This window comes from Balaenoptera acutorostrata, chromosome 14 (assembly GCF_949987535.1).
Source record: "Balaenoptera acutorostrata chromosome 14, mBalAcu1.1, whole genome shotgun sequence".
Classification (NCBI taxonomy): Eukaryota; Metazoa; Chordata; class Mammalia; order Artiodactyla; family Balaenopteridae; genus Balaenoptera; species Balaenoptera acutorostrata.
The window spans coordinates 21045903-21069578 of NC_080077.1; the positions used below are offsets into that span (position 1 = coordinate 21045903).

The 23676-nt window shown below is 35.7% G+C and overlaps 1 protein-coding gene across 8 annotated transcripts in view; it reads right to left on the bottom strand.

Annotated features, from left to right (window-relative positions):
• UTRN (utrophin) overlaps positions 1-23676 on the bottom strand; it is a 506643-nt gene that overhangs the window by 303247 nt on the left and 179720 nt on the right. For all 8 annotated transcript variants that reach the window (XM_057528183.1, XM_057528180.1, XM_057528182.1 and 5 more), the window contains 9 exons: positions 21964-22143; positions 18000-18134; positions 15926-16075; positions 14625-14786; positions 14041-14169; positions 13198-13371; positions 11334-11489; positions 6432-6602; positions 1313-1492 (listed from right to left, as the gene is read on the bottom strand). In XM_057528183.1, the coding sequence (XP_057384166.1) occupies positions 1313-1492; positions 6432-6602; positions 11334-11489; positions 13198-13371; positions 14041-14169; positions 14625-14786; positions 15926-16075; positions 18000-18134; positions 21964-22143 (1437 nt within the window). The remainder of the gene's footprint in view (positions 1-1312; positions 1493-6431; positions 6603-11333; positions 11490-13197; positions 13372-14040; positions 14170-14624; positions 14787-15925; positions 16076-17999; positions 18135-21963; positions 22144-23676) is intronic.

The window sequence follows — 23676 nt, forward strand, 5'->3', positions numbered from 1 at the left end:
TTATTTGAAAGGAGAAATTAGAAGGTACAGACTGCAGAAGACAGAATTAAGGGCCATGAGCATGTGGAATAAAACTAGTTACAATAAAAATGAATATATAAAATATTTAATGAACATATTTTATGAGCCAAGAATTTCACATTTGTTATTCAACATTTAACAACTCTGTTAGATATGTTCTTTTAATCCCATTTTATATATAGGGAAATTAAAGCTTAGTGACATTAAGTAATTTACCCAAGGTTATGAAGATAGTAAGTCGCGGATGAACTCTGGATATGAATCTGACAGATCAAGACGTAAACCCACCAACTTCAATGCCCTACACATTCTGGTTGATTTCAATAAATATCCAAACACACAATAATTTATTTTTCTCTGTTTATATCCATTACCCAGTAATTCTATGAATTTGGAAAAAGTCCTATCTCAGATATACCAGAACAAATAATAATTTATAGATGAGAACTTTTTTTAAGGGAAGAGAAGGTACGGTTGCCATATATTCATTGTTATTGTAAGAGGGACAGAAAAACACTATGAAATTAAATGGTCACTATTTCCATGAAATACTGGTTAACAGCGTAGTAGTATTGTTATAACCAAAGACTAAAAACATATAGCATTTAACAATTACCATAATCATCATAACAATATCTAAAATTGGTTATTTTAAATATAGTTTTATAAGAGCCCTACTTGTTTTACATCATAATCACAAAAACTGTATGAGGTAGAAATTATAATAATGTCCATTTTACAAATGAGAAAACTAAGACTTAGAGAGCATTTAAGTATTGGGTTGGCCAAAAAAGGTTGTTTGGGTTTTTCCGTAAGATGTTACGGAAAAACCCAAACTAACTTTTTGGCCAACCCATAACTTGACCAATGTCAATCAGTTTGTAGTCAAAACTTTAACTTAGGCCATCAGATGCTAGAACTGGTGCCCTTAACTAGTACACCAATATTAGAACATTACAAATATTATATATATAGTTTGTAACAGTATGAAAATCAAATACAATATTAAGTCATTAAAATGTAGCAAATAAGGTGTATTTACTAAGATATTAAAGTACACATTTCTATGTATATCACAAATGGTTTATTACTTAATAGAGACATTTGAACTCTTTCTAGTTATTATCTTTTCAAAGGAAAAGATAAAATGTAGTCTAATGAAATTAATTCACAAGCAAAACATTATTGTGACAAACAGAAAATAGGATTTGGAATCCTAATCAAAACAGTATTCGTTTATACATAATTAAAGGAGAGAAGATTTCACCATGAAATTCTTCCTGAAACATACCATCAAGGTGTTGCACCAATCCTCGGTCCAGGTGCGAACCCGGCTCCACCCGGCATTAAGGACACAGAGCTTCTCTTCTAAAACAGGCTCACTGCCCTCGATCAAGTTCTGCAGGGCAGCACTACTCTCTGTGATGGTATTTAAATCAGCTTTTCTCTTTTCCAGATCTTTCAGAATATTCTAGAAAATAAAAGTTCCCAGACCTACTTGATCTTTCAAAACATTATAAAAGTTTATACAACCTTCATTTTTAAAAAACTTTTCTTCCATGTATACATGACTCCCTAGATAACTTACACATGTCAAAGGTTCACAAGATTCCACAACTTACTAACATGATGAGAGTTTTTAAGTTTCAAATAAAAATTAAATATTTAATTATGCAAACACCAAAGAATGTAACAAATTTAGATGTGGAAAGGTAATTATTTCATTTATTTTAAGTATAAATTCCATTCATTACACACCAACACCAATTATCTTCATCAAAACTCTAGAAATAATGAATCAGTTCCATTTTCAGTAACTACAAGTGGGCAAAGCAGGACTAACCCAGAACTCAAAATTCTAAGATGACTTAACATATTGTCTGTTTATAAGCATTACAAAAAACATTTCATCTTGTACTATACATCATAGGAGAACTAGCACGTCTAAGCTTTGGTTTTACACTTGTCTTAATATGTAAAGCTAATACTCTAGATGGTATTATGATTATTTGATTTTCACATTCATAAGTTTGACCAGGCAAGGTGTGCAGTCAGAGAATTATAAAGAGAATGTCGGGTTCCAAAATTAAAACTACAAAATTCTTTCAATCAAAAAGTAACATGTGGGCTTCCCTGGTGGCGCAGTGGTTGAGAATCTGCCTGCCAGTGCAGGGGACACAGGTTCAAGCCCTGGTCTGGGAAGATCCCACATGCCGCGGAGCAACTGGGCCCGTGAGTCACTAATACTGAGCCTGCGCGTCTGGAGCCTGTGCTCTGCAACAAGAGAGGCCGCCACAGTGAGAGGCCCGCGCACCGCGATGAAGAGTGGCCCCCGCTTGCCACAACTAGAGAAAGCCCTCGCACAGAAACGAAGACCCAACACAGCCAAAAATAAATAAATAAATAAATTTAAAAAATAATAATAATAATCTGTAAAAAAAAAAAAAAAAGTAACATGCATATATCTACCCTACTGCTGTTGTACCTTTTTAGAAAAATATTTAAACAAATAATTTCAAGAAGCTCAAATCTACATTTAATCTCACATCATTAAATCACATTTTGAAAGGCATAAAAACTACAAATTCACAAGTGAGTCAAGGTATAAGGACTCATTTGGCCACATCAATTACTAGTATTTTTATAAAGACACTGAAATATTTCTCTCAAGTGTTCTCCAGCAGGGAGGGGAAAAAACAAAAACGAAACAGAATACCCACAGCCATGCCCTCTGCAGTTAATAACTTTCTGCATTCCTTCAGTGGCTATGGACTGATTGACTACAGTAGTCTTTTAAAACTATAAGAAATAATTAACCACAAGCAATTAAATGTAAAGAGTACACACACTATGTTAATAGATTTTATTGTAAAGAAAATGGCTACGTTGAAAATAATGATTTTTAAGCTATGGAATAAAAACACTAAGTTCCAGAATGCAGATGCTATTTAAATTTTTCATTGAAAATAATTTTGTATACTATTATAGTGGAAATACATTAAAAAGTTTTGAAATATGCATGTTTCTTAAATCTGACAACACAACATTGAAAAACTGGGTGATTATGTTACATACTGATGTTTCATTTGGTTTACTCTAGTGAAGAGAATGTGTTATGAATTCATGATTTGTATATACCATCTTCATTATTTCAAATCTGAAATAAGATTAAATGGGAATTTAAGAGTGAATAGTTCCAGAAGAAACAAACTTATCATATTTATTGTCTTTACCTTAAAAATGACGAGAATCAACTGAAAAACTAATTGAATTTATGTGAGTGCACAAAGATTGATGATTAAAAATTAAATATGCAAAACTTGGTATCACTTATGTACCAGCCATAAGAAATTAGTAAAAACAAAAAGAAAAAAAAAAGAAAGGCATACTTCATACATACCAATAAAATAAAATAAATATGTATGTATAAACTTTTTTGCATACATGATAAAGTTTACAAAGAAAAAAACCAAGGCATTATGTAGGGATGTAAGGGAATTTGGGGGGGAAATGAGACATTCCATGTTACTAAAAAGACAAATATAACAAAGATGTCAATTCCCCTCAAAACAAATTTATAAATTCAAGGCAATTCAAATCGAAATTTCTAACAATTTTTCTAAGAATTTAAGAGTGATAATTCTAAAATTCATATGAGTATATACAAAAGAAGAAGCATAAAGTCAGGAAATCCTGTCTTTAACTACATGTTAAAATATATTGTAAAGCCACATAGTTAAACAGTTGAAGAACATTTCAGAGGGTCAGATCAGTGAAGCAGAAAACAAAGCAAAGTAACAGGTAAAAAGAATATATGAATTGAGCATGTCACATCAGTGGGGAAGGATAATTACACAATAAACAGTGCTGAGATAACTGGTAAACTATTTGGAATAAAAGGTTAGAGCCTTACCTCATTATATACACCAAACTAAATTCCAGAAGGATTAAAGCATTAAAGGTAAAAAGATGAAACTATGAAAGAGCTAGAAGAGGGCTTCCCTGGTGGCGCAGTGGTTGAGAGTCTGCCTGCTAATGCGGGGGACGCGGGTTCGAGCCCTGGCCTGGGAAGATCCCACATGCCGCGGAGCGGCTGGGCCCGTGAGCCACAACTGCTGAGCCTGCGCGTCTGGAGCCTGTGCTCCGCGGCGAGAGAGGCCGCGGCGGTGAGAGGCCCGCGCATCGCGATGAAGAGTGGCCCCCGCTTGCCACAACTGGAGAAAGCCCTCGCACAGAAACGAAGACCCAACACAGCCAAAATCAATCAATCAATCAATCAATCAAAAAACATACGCATCTGATTCAAGATCCTCATTAAAAAAAAAAAAAAAAAAAAAAAGAGCTAGAAGAAAATATAAGTAAATAATTACATAACTTTCGAGTAGAGTTGGCCTTTCTAAGCACTAAAGGCAGAAGTAGTTAAGAAAAAAAGCATTTTATTCTTTAAAAAATATATAAGAAGTTTTTAAAAAACATACAAAACAGAAAGGAAACTACAGTGGCAAAAAACAAAACAAAATAATTTTGTACCAATACACAACACCCTAAGCATTAAGAATTGTAACAGGTAAAGAGCTCTAAATTAAAAGACCAAACTGTGATAGAAGCTATAAAAAAAAAAAAACCTTGCACCAATACACAACAAGCATTAAGAATTGTAACAGGTAAAGAGCTCTAAATTAAAAGACCAAGCTGTGATAGAAGCTACAAATGGCCTATAAACTAATGGAAAATGTTCTAATTAAATAACCAAAACATGTTATTTGCCTACTGCTGTCAAAAGTGTAGTTAAAACAAGCAAGTAGGAATTCTCACTCATAGCTGCTGGGTACATTTCTGAAGGACAATTTCATAACAGGTATAAGATGTTAAAATGGATATATCCCTTGACCCAATATTTTTAGAGCTAAGAATTTATCCTCAGGAAATAATTACGAATGCATGCTATGATTCAGCCACAAGTATTTTTATTCATCACAGCACTTCTTACAATATTGAAAATTGGTAATAATTTAAATGGACATGAATGGAGGAATGGGACAATAAAAAATAAAGTATACAATGAAATACTATTCCTATCTCCAATGTGTGACACAAAAACACTTGTAAGTAAAGGAAAATGTTAAAGATATAAGGCTTTTCGAGAAGGTCATGAAACACTAGATACAATACAATTCTGTTTTAAGTATATGCTTGTGCCTCCATGTCTATATGTGTCTATAAAAAACTGAAATGATAACAGGGTATTCTTTGATTAGAGATGATTTTTGCTCCTGTCCTTTTTTTTGTACTACACTATGCAAATGTTATTCAATTTGCTTATGTGACTTATGGTGCTATAAGAAAATAATGGCTTTCAAAGTGTATTGTAGAAAGAAGGTATTTCCTTGAAAAACTTAAATTTAACAAAAATAAAGTTTGGTGCCTTTGGTTGGCATTCATCCACCATAACTCATGAATTCCAGTGTTTTTCACTTCCTTTATATATTTCTTTTCACTTCACACAGCCCATGGCAATTACACTTTTCATGAGCTATTTTCTAAACTGAGAACATTCTTCCTAGTGATTAATATCTTGACTTTCTTACAACAATTATCTCCAAAGAAGCATTCAAATTAAGGAGCTGTATTATCCCATGACCTCATAGCACCTCCTCTTCACTCCCCATCAACTGACATCTGTAGAGAATGTTAAAACTGATACCTGCAGCTTTATATAAACTTCTGTCACAGGATTAATCATTTATTTTCAGCACTTATCTCTAGTATACGTGCTTCCTTCTTAGAAAATAAATTCAGGAAAAGAATGCTTCAGTTAAAAAAAAAAAAAAAGAAAAACTATCAATACTTTGTGTTTCATTCAAGTCTTTTTCCACATCAAAAGATAGAACTAGCAAATCAACTCTCTGATCTCTGTGACTTCTAAGTAACTATAGGGCTAGAGAAAACTCTTGGATCTTTTATTGATTTTTTTGAAAACTCTGTTCCTATGCTCTTTACACCGGTTAGTTTGCAATAGAAAGATTAGTTACTGGTACAAAAGTTACTATAGAAGAATTAATAAATAAATTCAGCACAATACTTTGTGAAGAATGAATACTCAAAAAATGTCACTGCTTTTGTAGGTGATAATTATAATATTTTCAAGTACCACCTAAGCATAATAACTACAAAGCCCTCATTGATGAGCCATGTGAGTTTAACTCTTTTCAGAATCAAGATAAAAATATCTTCTGAAGATGGTTGTTTTTAAAATATTCTTATTCATTCTTAGGACAGAGGCATGGAAAAAAGATAAGACTATATTTTATATGAAATGGAGAGAAATTACATCTACCCAGATTTCCCTGATCAAAATGCCACCAATTACATTGGCATAATATTGGTGGTTCACCTGAACTACAACTTACTTTAGCCCAGGAAATTTCTGTATCCAAGTCACCAAGCAAACTTTCTGAAGTGGATTTCTGTACCAATTCAGTTTCAGTAACAGAAAGCCATTCAGAGAGAGAAGCAGCCTCTTTCTTCATTTTCCGAGCCAACTGTGATGCTCTTTCTAGATCCTGTTTTCCCTCTGTCACCTTAGAAAAAAAAAAAGAGAGCACAAGAGAGATCAACATAGTGGGAATGAATCAGAGCATTAACTAAAGACCCAAACAGATTCATATTTAACCCCCAAGACAGACCTAACCTTCATCTCTGGCACCTAGAATCACACCATTCTTACTTTTCTGCAGGGGTACAATATACTGTAGTAGTTACATGTCAGGCAACCCTGAGTTTTCACCTTAGCTCTCCACTTACTTCCTAAGAGACCTTGGTGGAGGTTCAGCCCTCAAAAGGTTGCTATGAGTTTTCAGTGAAAAAAAATACATACACAAAGGGCTTGACCCAGTCCCTGCAGCGAAGTTAAGAAATCAATGAATAGTTCCTTTTATTATTTTGAACAGAAGATGCCTTAAAATCCTCTCAATGAGGGATTCTGTTTAAAAAACACACTTACAATAAAGAAATCTTAAAAAAAAAAAAAAAAACACACTTAAAAACACACAGATATTCTAGCAATGTGAGGGGGAAATAGCAAGATTTTTTACAATCATATGTTTTACAATTAACCGCTTAACGTAAAATACAGTAAATGGCTATGCAACATAAACTTTTATTATTATTTTGCTCTTACTGCTGTTGACGGAAAGCAAAATGAACTGAACTGACATTTACTAGGCTCTTGATACAGCTCTCCTATTGTGCTAACAAATCTACACATGTTATACAATAAAACCCTGTGAAAGGCACTATGTTTTCCATTTAACAGAACAGGGCAGTGAAGCTTAAAAAGGTTAAGGCCATAACCAGGGCGGCATGACCATCAGATTGAGGCTGGTCTGACCCTTTGCATTACATGATGGTACTCTCAAACTAAAGTCATTCACAACCTAACACTGAGTTGACACTTTAAAGGATGTCACAACACAATACATACACAAAAACATGTTCTTCCTTTCATGTGCACAGATGTATAGATGATAACATTACCTAAGTAGTACAGTGATAAGTCATGTATGGGAAGAAATTTTTTTAGATGATACAAAATTTCTTAGATATAAAAACCAAATTTTCTTAATAAGTAAAATGGGATTACATTTCTTTTTTACTGGTCCTGTTCCCATAGGTTCAGTTTTACTCTTTCATGTCTCAAGGATTGATTATTATTAAATTCCTTCTTAAAAGTGAAATTTTTTTCTATGGAGTTTAATTAAAATTCATGACTCTAAATTAATAGTACTTCAATGCAGACTTTAGGAGACAAATACTTGAATTCTTTTAAAAGATATTATGATACTTATCTGACTTTGACATGCCCAGGCAGCTACACAATTATCATAAAACTTAATGCTACCAAAGATTTCTGTAAACCAGGAAGAAGATAATTTAAGTTTCAACTTATAACAATTTACACTCTCCTCAGCGTAATCAATACATTTTAAGATGTACTGCATATTGAATTAGGCCATATCAAGTTGTAAATCTTTTTTTTTTTTTCTGGCCACGGGGCATGTGGGATCCTAGCTCCCTGACCAGGAATCAGGGATCAAACCCACGGCCCCTGCAGTGGAAGTGCAGAGTCTTAACCTCTGGACCACCATGGAAGCCCCTCAAGTTGTAAATCTCAGACCTAACCATTTATCCCTTCTCCCTCTTGGATATGCAACCATTCCCTCTCAATAGGATCATTCCCACCAGGTATGAAACATACTCAAATGTCTGTCTCTCCGTTTCTCTCTCTCTCTCTCTCTCTCTCTCTCTCACACACACACACACACACACACACACACACACACACACATTTCCTACTTTGGTCCCACCTCCCCTAACGACTTCCCTCTCTCCTACGTTCCCCATACAAATTCTCGAAACCATCTCTCACCTCCCATACATACTTCAAGCCATGACATTCTGGCTTCTATCCCCATCACTCCACAGAAATTGTCTTTCCTAAGTTCAATAATGACCCCAATGGCAACAGATCTAATGGACATTTTTAAGTGGATGTCATATTTAACTTTCAATAATATTCAGAACAGGAGCCTACACTCATTCTCCTAAGGCCCTCCTTCCTTTGGCTTCCCAGACCTAGCACTTTCCTGGTGTGCTACCACTTCTTGCTACTTACTGTGGTTCTGTGTATATATATATATATAATATATGGTTGCACAATGTGAATTTTTAAGGTGCATAATATGATAATTTGATACACATACATTGTGAAATGAGCACCACAGTCAAGTTAATTAACACATCCAGCATCTCACAGAGTTATCTTTTTTTTGTGTGGTGAGAACACTTAAGATCTACTTTCTTAGCAGATGTCAAGTTTACAATTACAGAAAACAGCATGGTGGTCCCTCAAAAAATTTAAAAAAGAACTACCATATGATCCAGCAATTCTACTTCTGGGTATGTAACAAAGGAAATGAAATCATTATTTTAAAGAGATATCTGCACTCCCATATTCATTGCAGCATTATTCACAATAGCCATTGATAAATGAATGGATAAAGAAAATGTGGTATACATATGTATATAAATATATATGTGTGTGTACACACACACACACACACACACACACACATATATATACACACACATACATATATACTTTAGTTTCTTTTACAAGCTCATCTTCCTCAAATTCCCTCCTAAATGAGGTAATCCCTCAAGACTGAATTCAGGCCCTTTTCTTTTTTCACTATATCCTCTCCCTAAACAATTTCATCATCACTGAAAACTTAACCACCTCTATGCAGATGACTCATAAAATTTATATCTTCAGCCCAGATATATTCTCCAGACTTGAATAACTTTGTCAATATCTGACATATGCGATTAACTCTCTCAAAGGCACTTAAAATGTCAACATGTCCAATACTTGCTTATGATTTCTCCACGCTTCTGCCTTTCCTTCCAGTGCCCTGTCCCAGTGACGGCACCATGATTTTCTACATAATCAAGCCAGAAACCCAGGAGTCATCCTTCATCTCTCTCTCCTGAATCCCCACATCAAATCCTTTACCAAGTCCTGCTCATTTCACTTCCTAAATAACGTCTTTAAAAAATCGGCTCATACCATCTCCACTGCTCCAAACTAGTTCAAACACCATCATCTCTCACAAAGAGCGTAACAATGACTTCCTAACTGGTCTTCTCACATCCACTCTTGCCTCTCTGCAATCCACCCTCCAAACTGCAGTGGGTGATCTTTTAAAAAACATATATCTGAGCATGTTATCTCCCTGCTAAAACCCTGCCATAATGGCTCATTGCTCTTAACACAGAGATTAAAACCTTTACCACAAATTCTAAGACACTGATCGGATCTGGTCTCATCCCATCTCTCCAACACCATGTTCCCACACTTGCTGTCTCTGTTTTAACCACACAAATGTACCATGCTGCCTCCTGCCACAGGGCCTTTACACATGCTGTTCCATCAGCCTCGGAAGCTCCTCCACTGGTTTCACCCAGGCTACTCCTATTCATCCTTCAGATCTCAGCTTATGCACCACTTCCTCTAACCCAGACTGGACCAAATCCCCCTTTACATACACTCCTAAAGCACTACATACATTCCTTCATTACACTTCGGGCTAATAATCTGACATTACTTTGCATGGCTACTTGATTAATGTTTTCTTCTTTTATTTCTCTCAGTTCCATTAGGCAGAGAGATAATTTATGTTTTTGCTTACCACTGTATGTCTAACTGCCTGTATAACTCCTCACACACAGTAAAGTCTCAATTGTGTTGAATGAGAAAATGACTTAACTCCAAAACCATAATTACAGTTAGAGATCTGTTGTAAAAACCAACCACACCATTCCCATTTATAAAATGCCCAATAAATACAACAATATTTCACAAATAACTTCAGTTGTATAATATACAAATAAGTTCTAACATATGTGTTCCAGATGTGCAGTGTATCAAAATGATACACAATGTATCACACCAGTAATCTAATCTTGCAGAAGTGCGGTCCAAATTGCCCAGGAAATGTAGGACTGTTCTTTCTTACTAATCTGAAAGTGATCACAAAATTTCAGCTAGCATTTGCTGGGCTTGTGTAGAAACTTCGTTAATATTTAATAACCAAAGAAGGGTCTAATGTATTACCTAACACAGCTTTTCAATATTGATGAGAAGGTTTCACTTCAACACATTTTTTATTTGTTTCTTTTTTTGTTTTATTGTGTTTTTGCTTCTCTGGTTTCAGGGCAGAGAGTCTCAATAAGAGAAGACATTAAGCCTATTGGATCCAGCTGGTCACTCACAGTAAAGGGCCTAACACCTTCCCCATGAATTCACTAAAATGCCCGAATTATAGATGTTTCTTGAAAGGATTTTAAATCCTGATAGATTAATGTGAACTTCCTGTCACTATTTATTAGAGTCCTAATGTTTTTAACATTTCTCAATAGATTATGCAATCTAGAAATCCAAGGACCAATAACTTGAGTTTATACAGAAACTATTATTTGTAGAGTTTCCTTAGAATAACTTATGAAAAGTCAGTAGCCATTGAAAATACAGAAATTAACCTGGATTAAATATTAAAAATACATTTCTGTGTAACTATTCATCATTGTAATAGTAACACATACATTTAAAGAAATATAATAAAAAATATTGGCATAAATGAAAACATATATTATTAATGACATAAAATTCAAATATGCTTTCTCCCAGAAGTGAAATGTTAAAATACATAAATGAGAGAGACAGAGGCGGGCAGTGCACTTGCTCTGCTCACCTGGGCACCCAGGTCATTGTAGAGAACCTTCAGAGAAGTCAGCTGCTCATCCATCCCCTTGGGGTTGTCAGTTTGCTGCTTCTGGACAATGTGTCTTCCTGTTTTGATTACAGTCTCCACTTCAAGCTTGACTTCACTCAAAATTTTATAGAGTTTCTTAAAAATAAAGATGACAAATTTTACCTATTAGTGATAACATGCCTGCTGGAACCATTTCAGAACATGGCTTACAAAGATTGACAGCTAAGAACTAACTATGGAGATCAAAGGGCTTTATCTTTCCCAGATCTGGTTCAAAGGATGAGTAAAATGAAATCAAGGCTGTAATGACTCTTTTAAATCAGATAAGAAAACACACTCATAGAGGTTATACTTGTTTTATTAAAAAAGAAAAAAACTCAAACATGTTATCTTAAAGGTTTATGAAAGTACTTGATAATATGAACATATTTCCTACATAAAATGGGAAAATATTAGGACTAAAAACTGAATGTCTAACATTTTTTAAATTACATTTTTTAAAATCCTAAATGCTATTACGAGAAAAAAGCCAACACTGGCTATTTCTGGCTGTTGGAATTTGGAAGTATTAAGATTCATTTTTTTTCTTACAATTCTCTGAAGTACCAAGTCTACCACAATGAGTACATATTAATTATACAATGAAAAGACATATAAAAACTAAATACATCAAGATGTATATGACCATAGGAAGTCGAAGTTATGTAGGTCAAATTCAGAGCTGCCCTCATCCTTGTTACTTTAAAACTAAAAAGCTGTATTCTGGGCAGGTTCTCTTATCTCCATGCATCATAATCTTGACCTGAAACACCTCATGTGGCACTGTCACATAATAACAGGCCACCAGACTAAGTTACACGAAGTCAAGGACAGTGCTTGCTCTGTTGATCTCTATATCTCAGTAAATAAATATTTACATTCATACGTGCACATGCACACATATTATATATAAAAATTCATCCTATTTTTTCATTCTTCCACCCATTCAAGCTTTCAAGTAATCAAACAACCTTCAGTATGCAACAGACATGTGGAGACTGCAATTTTGAAAAGCACAAAGAACTCTTCCCAGACTTTTCTTAGGTTAACTTGTGTCATCTTCAGTTTTTTCATGATTCTTCCCAAGCAGAACACTAGTTCTACGATTGTGCATGCTTGGCCACATTATTTTTAAATTTCTATGCAATTGAATTTTAAAGTTCAAGACTAAAACAGTAATAAGGCCTTTTAAATAATTTCTTCTTTTACATCTTAGGTTTAAACTTTGATTTAAAATTTTATTTTCCTAGAGAATGATTTTTTATGCTATAATATTCCTGACATCCATTCTAAGTATAATTTCTTCTTTCACACTTTAGGTTTAAACTTTATAAACTAAAATTTAAAATTTTACTTTCCTTGCGAACACATTTGTCGTACATTGCAATATTCCTGACATTCATTCTAAGTATGGTTCTTCTAGCTAACTCAAATCTATCCTTTAAAATTTAGCTTATTAGTCACATTCTGCCAAAGCCCTCCCTAACTTCATCCTGTGATTAAGATGTATTTTCTTCTTTTTTTTGTAATCATGTTATATACATGTTTATTCTAGTTTCCTTATCTCATTACACTGTACTAATTGATTTTACTCTCTGCAGGCTATCTCTCTCCTATCTCTTCTAAATTCCTGGGAGGAAAGGACCACACTTCTAATTTTTTAATCTGTTTTTCATCATTTATTCCTATGCTTAGCACACTTTAGACTGACAATTATTGAACAAACCATGTACATAAGCGCTGGATGAAGCCATATCACCGACGGGAAAACCCACTGGACACATTAACCACCCAATGGCCTCACCATACACTTGTCCAAGTGGGTCTGTATGACATCAGGGTCCACATCCTTCACATCCAGAACATGAAGTTCTGCTTTCACACCATCCAACACACGCTTGCAGTCAAGCATGCGCTGTTCAAAGTTAGCAGGCTTCTGGAAAAGCTGAAACTTTGTGGACACCTCTCGAAGTTTCCTCTGTTTGCAGAAATGAAAATAATAAGCAATTCACATCAGAATGATAATCTTTCTCAGCAGACAATATTAGCATAACACATACTGCTAGAAGGCTGTAAAATAAAGCAACAATAAAAACATTCTTTAAAGGAACTTAGTGAGGTTGCCCAATCACCTTGGGGGACTGCACAGCCCAGTGTCATGAATTACTTGACACTCAGTGTCTCATTCTGAGATATAATGAAAGGCTAAGCTAGCCTTGCTGGAATTAAAACTGCATTAATTTTCTTACCTGTTTGTAAAACACAATTCAAGAACCTAGAACTCACAGTGCCCTTCATCACAAGGTCAGGGTGAAGGTCAGTCTGCATCCCCCATTGAGGGGCTAAGTGGTACTGCATCCCATGCACTCAGCCTGCCCAGTGTACCAGCCATACCAGTACAGATGGAGGCTCTGCGTCAAGGGAAAAACCTATACACAGCAAACATCTAAATCTAGATTGCTCTCTCTTCTCAACTCAACTAGAAAACACAGATCCAATAGTTTCCGGTGCACCTTCAACACATCACTCCCATCCCACTCTTTACATCACAGAGAAGACCAAAGGCATCCAAGTCGTCAGCTCTTTCTCATTTTCTTTTTATGCCCAACAGGCTGAAAAGGAAAAGGAAGCTGCCCTTCCCCTTCACCTGCAGCACATCCATCTGACTTCCTCCTCTGGCAGTCCGGCCTTCTGGGGAGGTCGGAGGCTGAGAACGTGTGCTTCTTCTCAGCTCCTCTAGGGTTAGCTCGTGGGCTGAGATCTCCGCTTGGATTTTCTACAAAGAGATTAGAAAAGGGAGAGAATGTCTGGTTTGGTTTTTTTTGAGTTTCATAGAGTCATACAACAGATAAGAATATATTGACCCCTATCCATGTTTTAATAAGTGTGTGTATAATAATAATATGGGCCACCTGTATCGTAGGACTGCTGTATGCTGTGCACAAAGGCCTTTGTATTTGTCACTTCAAATGTTCGCCACTCATTTATAAAGAGGGAATTTCCCCAGTTTCATAGCTAAGAAAATTATAATTTTTAAATGGTGATCATTTGCCATTATCTCACATAAAAACCCTGAGAACCCCCAAACCCACATGCTGACCTGTGAGTAAGGCTGGCCTTTCTCACTGACTCTCGGTTGGGATGGCAGGAGGGGCTGGTGCCCTCGCAGGTGAGGAGATGATTACATATGCTCTCTTTACGACTAGAACACCCTCACATCCATGGCAATACCTGGGCTTCCTGAGGAACTTGGAAGGCATCTATCCTGTCGGTCAAGTACATTGTGAGCTGCTTGTCCAACTCCCCTAAGCTCTCTTGCAAGACCTGAAGCATGTGGTCAGTTTCACGCAGGACCTGGAGTTGCTTTTCCAAAGAAATCTGCTTGCTCTCTGCCTACAGGGGGAAAAATTTACCCATTAGTCGCTCAGCACAAATATAAACATCTGAATATAAGAAAACCCTTATGTCCTAACCACCAAGATAAGGAACATACTATAAAAGCACTACTCTAAGACTCTGGCCTGCATTATAAATAAATAATAATTAGCAATGATAACAGTGAACAGGTCCTTCTAGTATCTTACGCATCTTGCAGGAAATTACTAATCTTTACTTCTTTCTATATAAAATGACAAAATACAAAAATGCCCTTAAGGGCACTATTTTAAGTGAAATAAGAGAGAAGGACAAATGCTGTATGACCTCACTTATATGTGGAATCTAAAAAAATCACAAAAACAAAATATGTTATGTTACATATAACATATAATATAATGTTATATTTCAATTATACTTCAATAAAAAGGGAAAAATGTAAAGATTTCCTACATACCATATTAAAATAAAGGAGAATAAAAATATGCCATTTATTACAGATTTAGGGTATTTTTAGGACTCAGCAATAAACCTATAAACAAGAATATAAGATATAACAGAAACGTCTATGAGTACAGTGAACATGGAAATCTCTCTTTTTGCAAAGTTTAAAGAAGTTCTACAGATGTGCATAGTGTTGAGCCACTATTTATTGAACTTCTGGGTTAAGTTTGATGCTATTCATGATCCAAACATCAATAGTTATTTTTTAATGTGTGTTTGAAAGCTTCTAATATCCACCCAACTCTCCTATAAAAACAATCTCCTTTCTCTACTTACTGATATGGACATGCATGTTGTGATACATTCTGAGTATGTATCTAAGAGACTATGGCATTTTATAATAGCAGCTTATATCAAATTCTGATGGCTCTAATATTTACTAGGATAATATGAGTCATTATTCTTATATACACCTATAATATGTTCCTTAAAGGAAATTAAATAGTTCATAAGTAGAAACAATCTCAAAGATAAATTTTTAAATCATCGAGTTCTGCCTGCATTATAAGTGTAAGGTCTGCTCCTCCCCACCTAGTATTTCAACGCCCTCAACACCCCCATTGGTTACCAACTTTTCCCCTTGGTATAAGTTCCTGAGGTCAGCTCCATATCATAAACATCTAATCGACACTCACACATGGCCCAGTTCTTACCAGGTGACTCAGCTCTTCATATCGACTGTTGAACACCTCCAGTTTCTCACTGATGATATCATCGAGGATCCCTCCATCGATCAGAGTCTGGCCAAGTTCCCGAATCTGGGTGCGATTGTCCGCTGGATGTCGCAAAACAGATTCTAGAGACTGAACAGGGACAGGGGCAAAAAATAATGCATTTACCAAGGCAAAGTGAATCAAGGATTCTAAAAATGTTCGCTATACTTAAAACCAGTAATTCCATTTTCTAGAAATCTACTTAAGGAACAAGATCAAAAATGATTAATTCAGGGACTTCCCTGGTGGTGCAGTGGTTAAGAATCCGCCTGCCAACGCAGGGGACACGGGTTCGAGCCCTGGTCCAGGAAGATCTCACATGCCACAGAGCAACTAAGCCCATGCGCCACAACTACTGAGCCCTCGTGCCACAACTACTGAAGCCCACGTGCCTAGAGCCCATGCTCCACAACAAGAGAAGCCACCACAATGAGAAGCCCACGCACTGCAACGAAGAGTAGCTCCACTCGCCGCAACTAGAGAAAGCCTGCGCGCAGCAACGAAGACCCAACGCAGCCAATAAATAAATAAATAAATAAATAAAATATAATACATTTATTTTTTAAAAGATTATTTCACAAAAATGCCCCTCATGGTATTAATAAACACATAAAATTGAGAACTCAGCATGAATGATGATATATGATAATTCCATAAAAATAATTTCAATGATTATTAATTACATGGGAAAATGTTCATGGTATGATACAAAGTTTAAAAGCAAAAAACAGTACTATACAAATAAAAGAATTTCAAACTGTTGTTGATTATATTACTAAAAAGTTTCTATAGCATATATAAAATTCAAGGCACTGTTTTAGATACACACTTTATATATACATAAATTTAATCATATGGCTACACATTAGTCCCATATTGCAGATAGGAAAACTGAAGCTCAGAGAAGTTAAGTAATTTGCCAACACACACACAGTAAAAAGAAGAGCTAAGATTCTAACTTGGCTCCAAAGACTTGGTGATTCCAAAGCCTTTGATCCAGTTACTATAAAGCACTACCTCCCAGCATATATACATAAAAATAATAATTCAGAAGAAGTACACTAAAATGTTTTAAAGTGTTACCTTACACTTTACTTTATACTTTTCTCCATTTTCCATATTTCTAGAATGCACATGTATTAACTCTCATGTTAGGAAAGTATGTGTTTTTAAAATAATCTTTCAAAACATTTTTTAATACTCTGAATCTCTCACTCTGCTATTTTATTTGAGAAATGACATCTTTTCTCCAGAAAAGCATCTGGCTCCTGGAATTTAGGTACCACATTTGACTTATTTCTGGCCTTTAATCCAGTCACCTACTTAATTACTACATCCTATTCTTACAGTTTTAAAAGCACAGCTACCATCTTCCTCTTCTTTTTTTTTTTTTTTTTTAAGAAAATCTATTCTTTTCACACTTTAATCCACTTAAGAAACAGTTATTAAGTTATCATGTGCCACAGGCTGTGCTGGGGAACTAACTGGGGAACAACAAAAAAATTCAGGCACATTTCTTGGCCTCAAGGAACTCAAGTTCAGGCTTGGGGACAGGATCCCAGGCCTCCAACACTGCCTTCTCCAGCCTATCCTCCAATTTTCACATCTGAAGACAACAGAGTAGAAGCCACTGTAAACACAGTCCTTGCCGTGTCTAATGAGCAAAAATAACTTTATGAAGAAACAAGAGAGCATTGTCTTAATAACATAAGGTAGAGTTTTATCCAGGGACTGGTAAAAACAATCTGGAAAATCACTAGAGAGCTTTATGAAGTCTAAAATGTACTAATTAGCAAACAACTAACCACCTCATAAGGCTGAGTTTAGTGGGTCACCAATAATCTAAATATACATGATGTTATAAATACTTCAGGCAATGGAAGAAAACACAAGTTACGCTGAAAACCACCAAGGAAGCAAAAGTATTTGCTGGCATAAGGCATTACGTTCCTTGTTTGAATACTCATTCAGCCTCATTGCAACAAAAAGAACCACCCAGAACGCGGGCTCCCACCTCCAGGGCTTCGCTGACGGCGTCTGTCTTCTCAGGCAGGGCCTCTGTGCTCTTCATCCGTTCTTCCAAAGTGCTGAGCCAGGTGGTCTCAAGATCCAAATAGTGAAGCAGTTCAATCCAACAAGACCATACCTCCTAAATAGGCAGGGAAAAGTTAGACAAGATAAGAAGTCATTTAGAGATACAATGCATCTCTACTGCTGCACATTCTGTCTAATCAAGAATAATTTCATTTAGATACAAGTATAAATGGGCGTTTAGAAACTGATGAAGCTGGTATTTCAAATAAGTGAAATAAAATCGAATTCTTCGATTAACTGTGTTAGACCAACTGGAGGGAGGTAGGAGGCTGCTTTACTAAGATAAATTCCAAGGCTCAGTTTAAATGCCGAAAATAAAACTATATAATTAGTAGAAGAAACCAGGAGGGAAACATTATTAGTTTGTTTTTAAATAGAAAGGTTAAAAACATACTCAGATTTGCAACACTTTTTAACAGTTATACAGGAAGTTGGTTCCCTGGGTCCACCCTATTCCAACTCAGAGATAATGGGTGTAACCATTTGATGTAGACTCTTTCCAACTTTTTTCTAAATTCATATGAACATGTCTATATATGAACAGAGCGACTTTTTACCCAAATTGGAATTTTACTATAATTGCTGCATTAGTTGCAGTCACTTATTCCTCATTCCTGTGGGGAGTTGGGGGCTGGGGTACGATTCATCCTCCAATTCCTAGGAGCAAAATTATGGGAGAAACAAACCCCTTGGGAGGAGCCTATTTGACAAATAAGTTTAGAAGACAGAGTTCAGCATGGAGCCTACTGGGTTGGTCCTCTTTCAGATCCACTGACTCAGAGAGGACACATTCTAGTAGCATTCAACCTCCTATGAGGAATACTTACCAGGTCAGGGGTCAGCAATTTTTTCTATAAAAGGCCAGATAGTAAATATTTTAGGTTTTACAGGCCACATCTGGTCTCTGTCACAGATTCTTCTTTATTTTTTCTATGTGTTTGTGTTGCTTTGTTTTTAACAACTCTTTAAAAATTAAAAATATACAAACAATTTTTAGCTCCTGGGCCATACAGAAACAGGCCACAAAATAGATTTGACCCACAGGCTGTAATTTGCCAACCCCTGGCTAAGACTAAAAGGGAAAAGAGGTGTCTGATCCCCCAAATTTCTATAGGCAGAAAGCAGGCTGAGAAATCTACTCAGCTGCAAGCAGAGCCCTACTTCTTATGGGAAGGAAGGGATGGCTTACAGAGAAGCTCCCACAAGAAGCAGCACTGGCCCCTAATCAAGCAACAGTCCCTGGCCCCAGAGTAGGAGCCCTGACTACACGTGCCTGGCTAGATTTCAGAACTACTAGCATTAGATTTCAGAGTCACTAATACCAGTGCCTGCTCTTTTTACCTTCCACTGCCCCAACTTTTTTGAATGGGAGTGCCCACTGAGGTTTTCCTGTACCTATCTCACCTCTGTGTTGGGTATATGAGGTTCAGGTAACTTATCTTTTTAGTGCCCGGGTCGCCAGATCGAGAGGTGCCACACCCACACACCTGCACCTGAAGAAAACTGTTCCCAGGAGCCACATTTGCGTTTGCACCTGATGTAGATCGCATGATACTGGATTCTGAGCTTGATGCTGCACTGGATAAGACCTTAGGAGTCCCTGGGAGAGCGTAAGAGTATTCTGCATGTGGAAGGAATGTAACTAACTTATGACCAGAGAGTGAACTATGCTGGATTAACAATGGCCACAAATTTATTACAGCTACTCCCATGAAGTGGTGAAGTTGTCTTCTCCCCTGAATGTGGGCTGGCCTTGGGACTTGCTTAGAGCAAAAGAAGGCTACAGAGATGATGCTGTGTGAACGTGCAGACACAGCCTTTAAGAGAACTGGCAGCTTCTGCTTTCTCCCTCTTAAAAGCCAGCTGCCATGCTGCAGAGAAGCCATGAACCTGAGAGGCCACGTGGAAGGGGACCTGGTGGATGAGAGTGGACCTGAGTGCAATATCCATAAACCTCATGGAGCAGAAGGGCCATGCCGCGAAGCCAAATCAACCCACAGAATCATGGAAAATAATAAATGGTTGTTTTTGTAAGCCATTACATTTTGGCAAGGTTTGTTACACAACAATTAATAACTGAAACATAAGTGTATGTATTAAAAATATAAAAACATGTTTGGGAAGATTATACATCACCTTCTAGACAATGATTACTTTAAGAGAGGGATCAAGAGATGGTATGAGATGGGGAAAAAGGGAAAGGGTTCTGTAATGCCAATTAATTTTACTTGAAAAAAGAAGATCTGGAAAAATATGGCAAAATGTAACATTAGTTATAGCTGAGGGATATGTATATGGGTGTTAGTAATATCATCTGTACTCTTCTATAAGTTTCAAATGTTTCATGATTTAAAACATTTTAAAGGAATCTAGAAATAATCAAGGTAATAAAGTTGGACTCTTTGGAAGAAAGGCATCCTTACTCTAATTTAGAAATTTGGGCTGTTTCTACCCAAGATCTCTTGGTAATCCCTCACCTAATTTTAAGAATGCTTCCATTGTGAAATCTTTTTTCTTCTTATCACTTCCCCTTTCAAAGGCATCAAGGTGTCATCTTTTCTCTTTTATCTACTTTGTTTTCTTACACTTTTCCTTTTCTTCTCTCAAACTAATTCCAAAATAATTCTAAAAGTAATTCTTCAAGCAATACTAAAACCTTGAAATATTTCATTCCTCATTCTCAAATTGTCACCTCTGGGTCATAAAGACAGTGCAAAGAAATGACACAGAATTCATGGTGGTCTCTTGTTAGCTTGGGATAACCTGCGGACTCCATTATTTAAACATATTTTGAGTAGTTACTTTGGCTAATAATAGACAGGAAAATAAACAAACCAAAAAAAAAGCAAAATCATGGGTGATTAGGGCAGAGAAGAAAACATGGACAAGACTGTAGTAGAATGCAATTCCAGGATCATCTACTGGGACTTAAGATTAGCCATACATAATGTTACATATTATGTTCACAGAATGTTACATTCTCAAATGAGTAACCTCAGGTGTTTTAAGTTAGGCAATATCTTAATATTAAAGAATGAGGCTTTGTTGAGTTGTAGTTTTCTTATTAACTAATCCACATTACACTTGTTTTATAGATTCAGAACAAGTGAGTAAGGAGTGAATTTAGTTTAAATACTGCAGTTGTGATTACCATTTTAGGATTCATCACAATGCAATCATTTGTTTTAGGTTGAACTGAATTTAAATTGCTATAAACTGAAGGGCTTCTTAAGTCTTTTCAATAAGATGTAACAAATGTCACACTAATATAAGAACAAACAATCAAAAACTTAATTTTATTAAAAAAAAACAACTCATAGAATCATCTACATCTTAAATCCTATGGCCAGAGTAGGGGAAATGGTCCAGCAAAATACCAGCACATTCTAGTTAGTCTTTCACTCTAAATAAAACCTATAATTTTAGACACCGCTCTAAAACAGAAACCTCAATTCATCTCTGTGTACTAACCAGGCAAAAAAAAAAAAAAAAAGGAGGTACTCACAGTATATGTCTTAGAATTTTAGGACTGGAACAGACTCTACAGATCATCTGTAATATGAAAACCTTGAAAACCTTGATTTCACGTGTAATAAATGTCTAAAGCTAAGAAACTACTTTTCCAAGAAACTTCCACTAACTGAAGGCTGATCTTGATCTCCAGTTTTCTTTTCTCTGTTTCATTTTTATCAACCTATTACCTAAATTATTATCTAATAATTACTACTACTGTTATTATTATTATCTCAATCATGAAAGAACTACTTTTCTTTTATGATCTAGTATTTGAAAAGAAAAATGGAGTTTTTTTCCCAAGATATGGAAGCAGCCAGTACATTACAGAGTGTGAATCTCAGAAATGCATCAGTGAAAAAACACCATACCTCCAGCGTGTGGCACTTTCCGCGAATTCTATTACAGAGAAGTTGGTAATTCTCCAGCACAACATTCAGCGCAGATGTCAATTCCTGGCCACCAGAGGGCACTTTTGCAGCTAATAACTTGATGTTGTCCTTGAGAATCTTCACTCTCACCTCCTTCTGTAGCACATCCTCTTTCGCCCTCTGTTCCAAGACAGAATGAACTTGAAAACCGGCTCCCTGTCTCAGGAACCAATTTCTTTCTTTTTCAAAAAATAACTAAGCCAAAATTAAAACATCCAGATGATTCTAACTACCTAATCAGAACATTATTAGGTAATCCCTACAGAGAGTGCTTGTGAAATAAGAATGCTAACTACAAAATTTCACTCATTATATACCCCAATGTACACAGTCCCCATGCAGACATTCTCATTTAATAACAGCACTGTTAACACCTAAGTTATCCCAAATTATGTTTACTGACAGGAAGTATTTTCAAAGTCTGGGTCCATAATAAGAATTAAGTGAATTAATTTTAATTGACCACTGGAAGTCGAGCAAAAATGGAAGTGCACCATGGTAGAAGTATTCTTTAAAAATAATATAAACATATTTTTTTCTCCTGTAACATAAGTATATCTATCCTTCTGATAATTAACAGCATTTCAAAGATGACAAAGTTATACTGGGAAGATCTGATCTAAAAGTAGCTTCCTGCCTGACTCTCCTTCCGTGCCTGATGAAGTCTCATACTCGGGAAAATCAACCTAAAACAGCCTTTCACTTTCTCTTGTAGCTCTCTTTACTACTTAATGGTTTTAAATTTCTTTAGGTTGGGATAAAATAATTAAGTGTAGTGGTTTTTTTAAAATCCTAATGGTTGTTTGGCAGAATAAAAATAAAATGTTGCCCAATCAAGAGTTTTAATCTCATTTTTTTTAAATTCTCATTCTTAGTGACCTTAAAAAAAAAAACAAGAACAAACAAACAACAACAAAAAAACCTCACAGAACTACAATGTCAATAGTGCAAATAAGATGGTTCTTAACATGGTAGGCTACCTTTAAAATACCTTATATACTGAATATTTTTAAAGTTTCAAGGAAAGCTACACTAAAAAACGTATTTCTGTGAAAATACTAAAATAAAAGTCCTTTTTATTTACTTTGACTCATATACAATAATGCATTGGTGAAAAACAATCCTTTTAAAAAATATCTGCACAGATTTTTGCTTTTGTTATACTTGTAGGCAAGCTGCAACTCTTATTTTTTTAAAAGTAGCTTTTAAGACACTATCTCCTTTGGCTTCGACACTGAAGGACACTTGAAGCAGTGTTGGAAAAGTGGGAATGATGTCCAGTTCTTTTATTATATAAAAAAAGAGAGTGTGCAAGACTACTGACACAGAAATATAAGTTTACAGGAAATACATCCTGTGGACCCAACTGATATTAAATCCCTTGACGACATTCCTAATACTCCTCTTACCTGCTCCAACAAAATTTTGGTATTCATGTGTGCCCCATGTATTAGCTGGAAGAATACAGCTGGTGAAATAAAGATAAACCCCAACCTAATTGGGAAGTCTCTCTTATTCTTTACAAAAAAATAACTCTTCCTGAAAATTTCTGGAAATAGATAGCAGTGATGGTTGCACAACATTGTGAATATAATTGATGCCACAAAATTTTTGAGTCATTCACTGTGGCTCACCAAGGTTCTAATGTAAGAC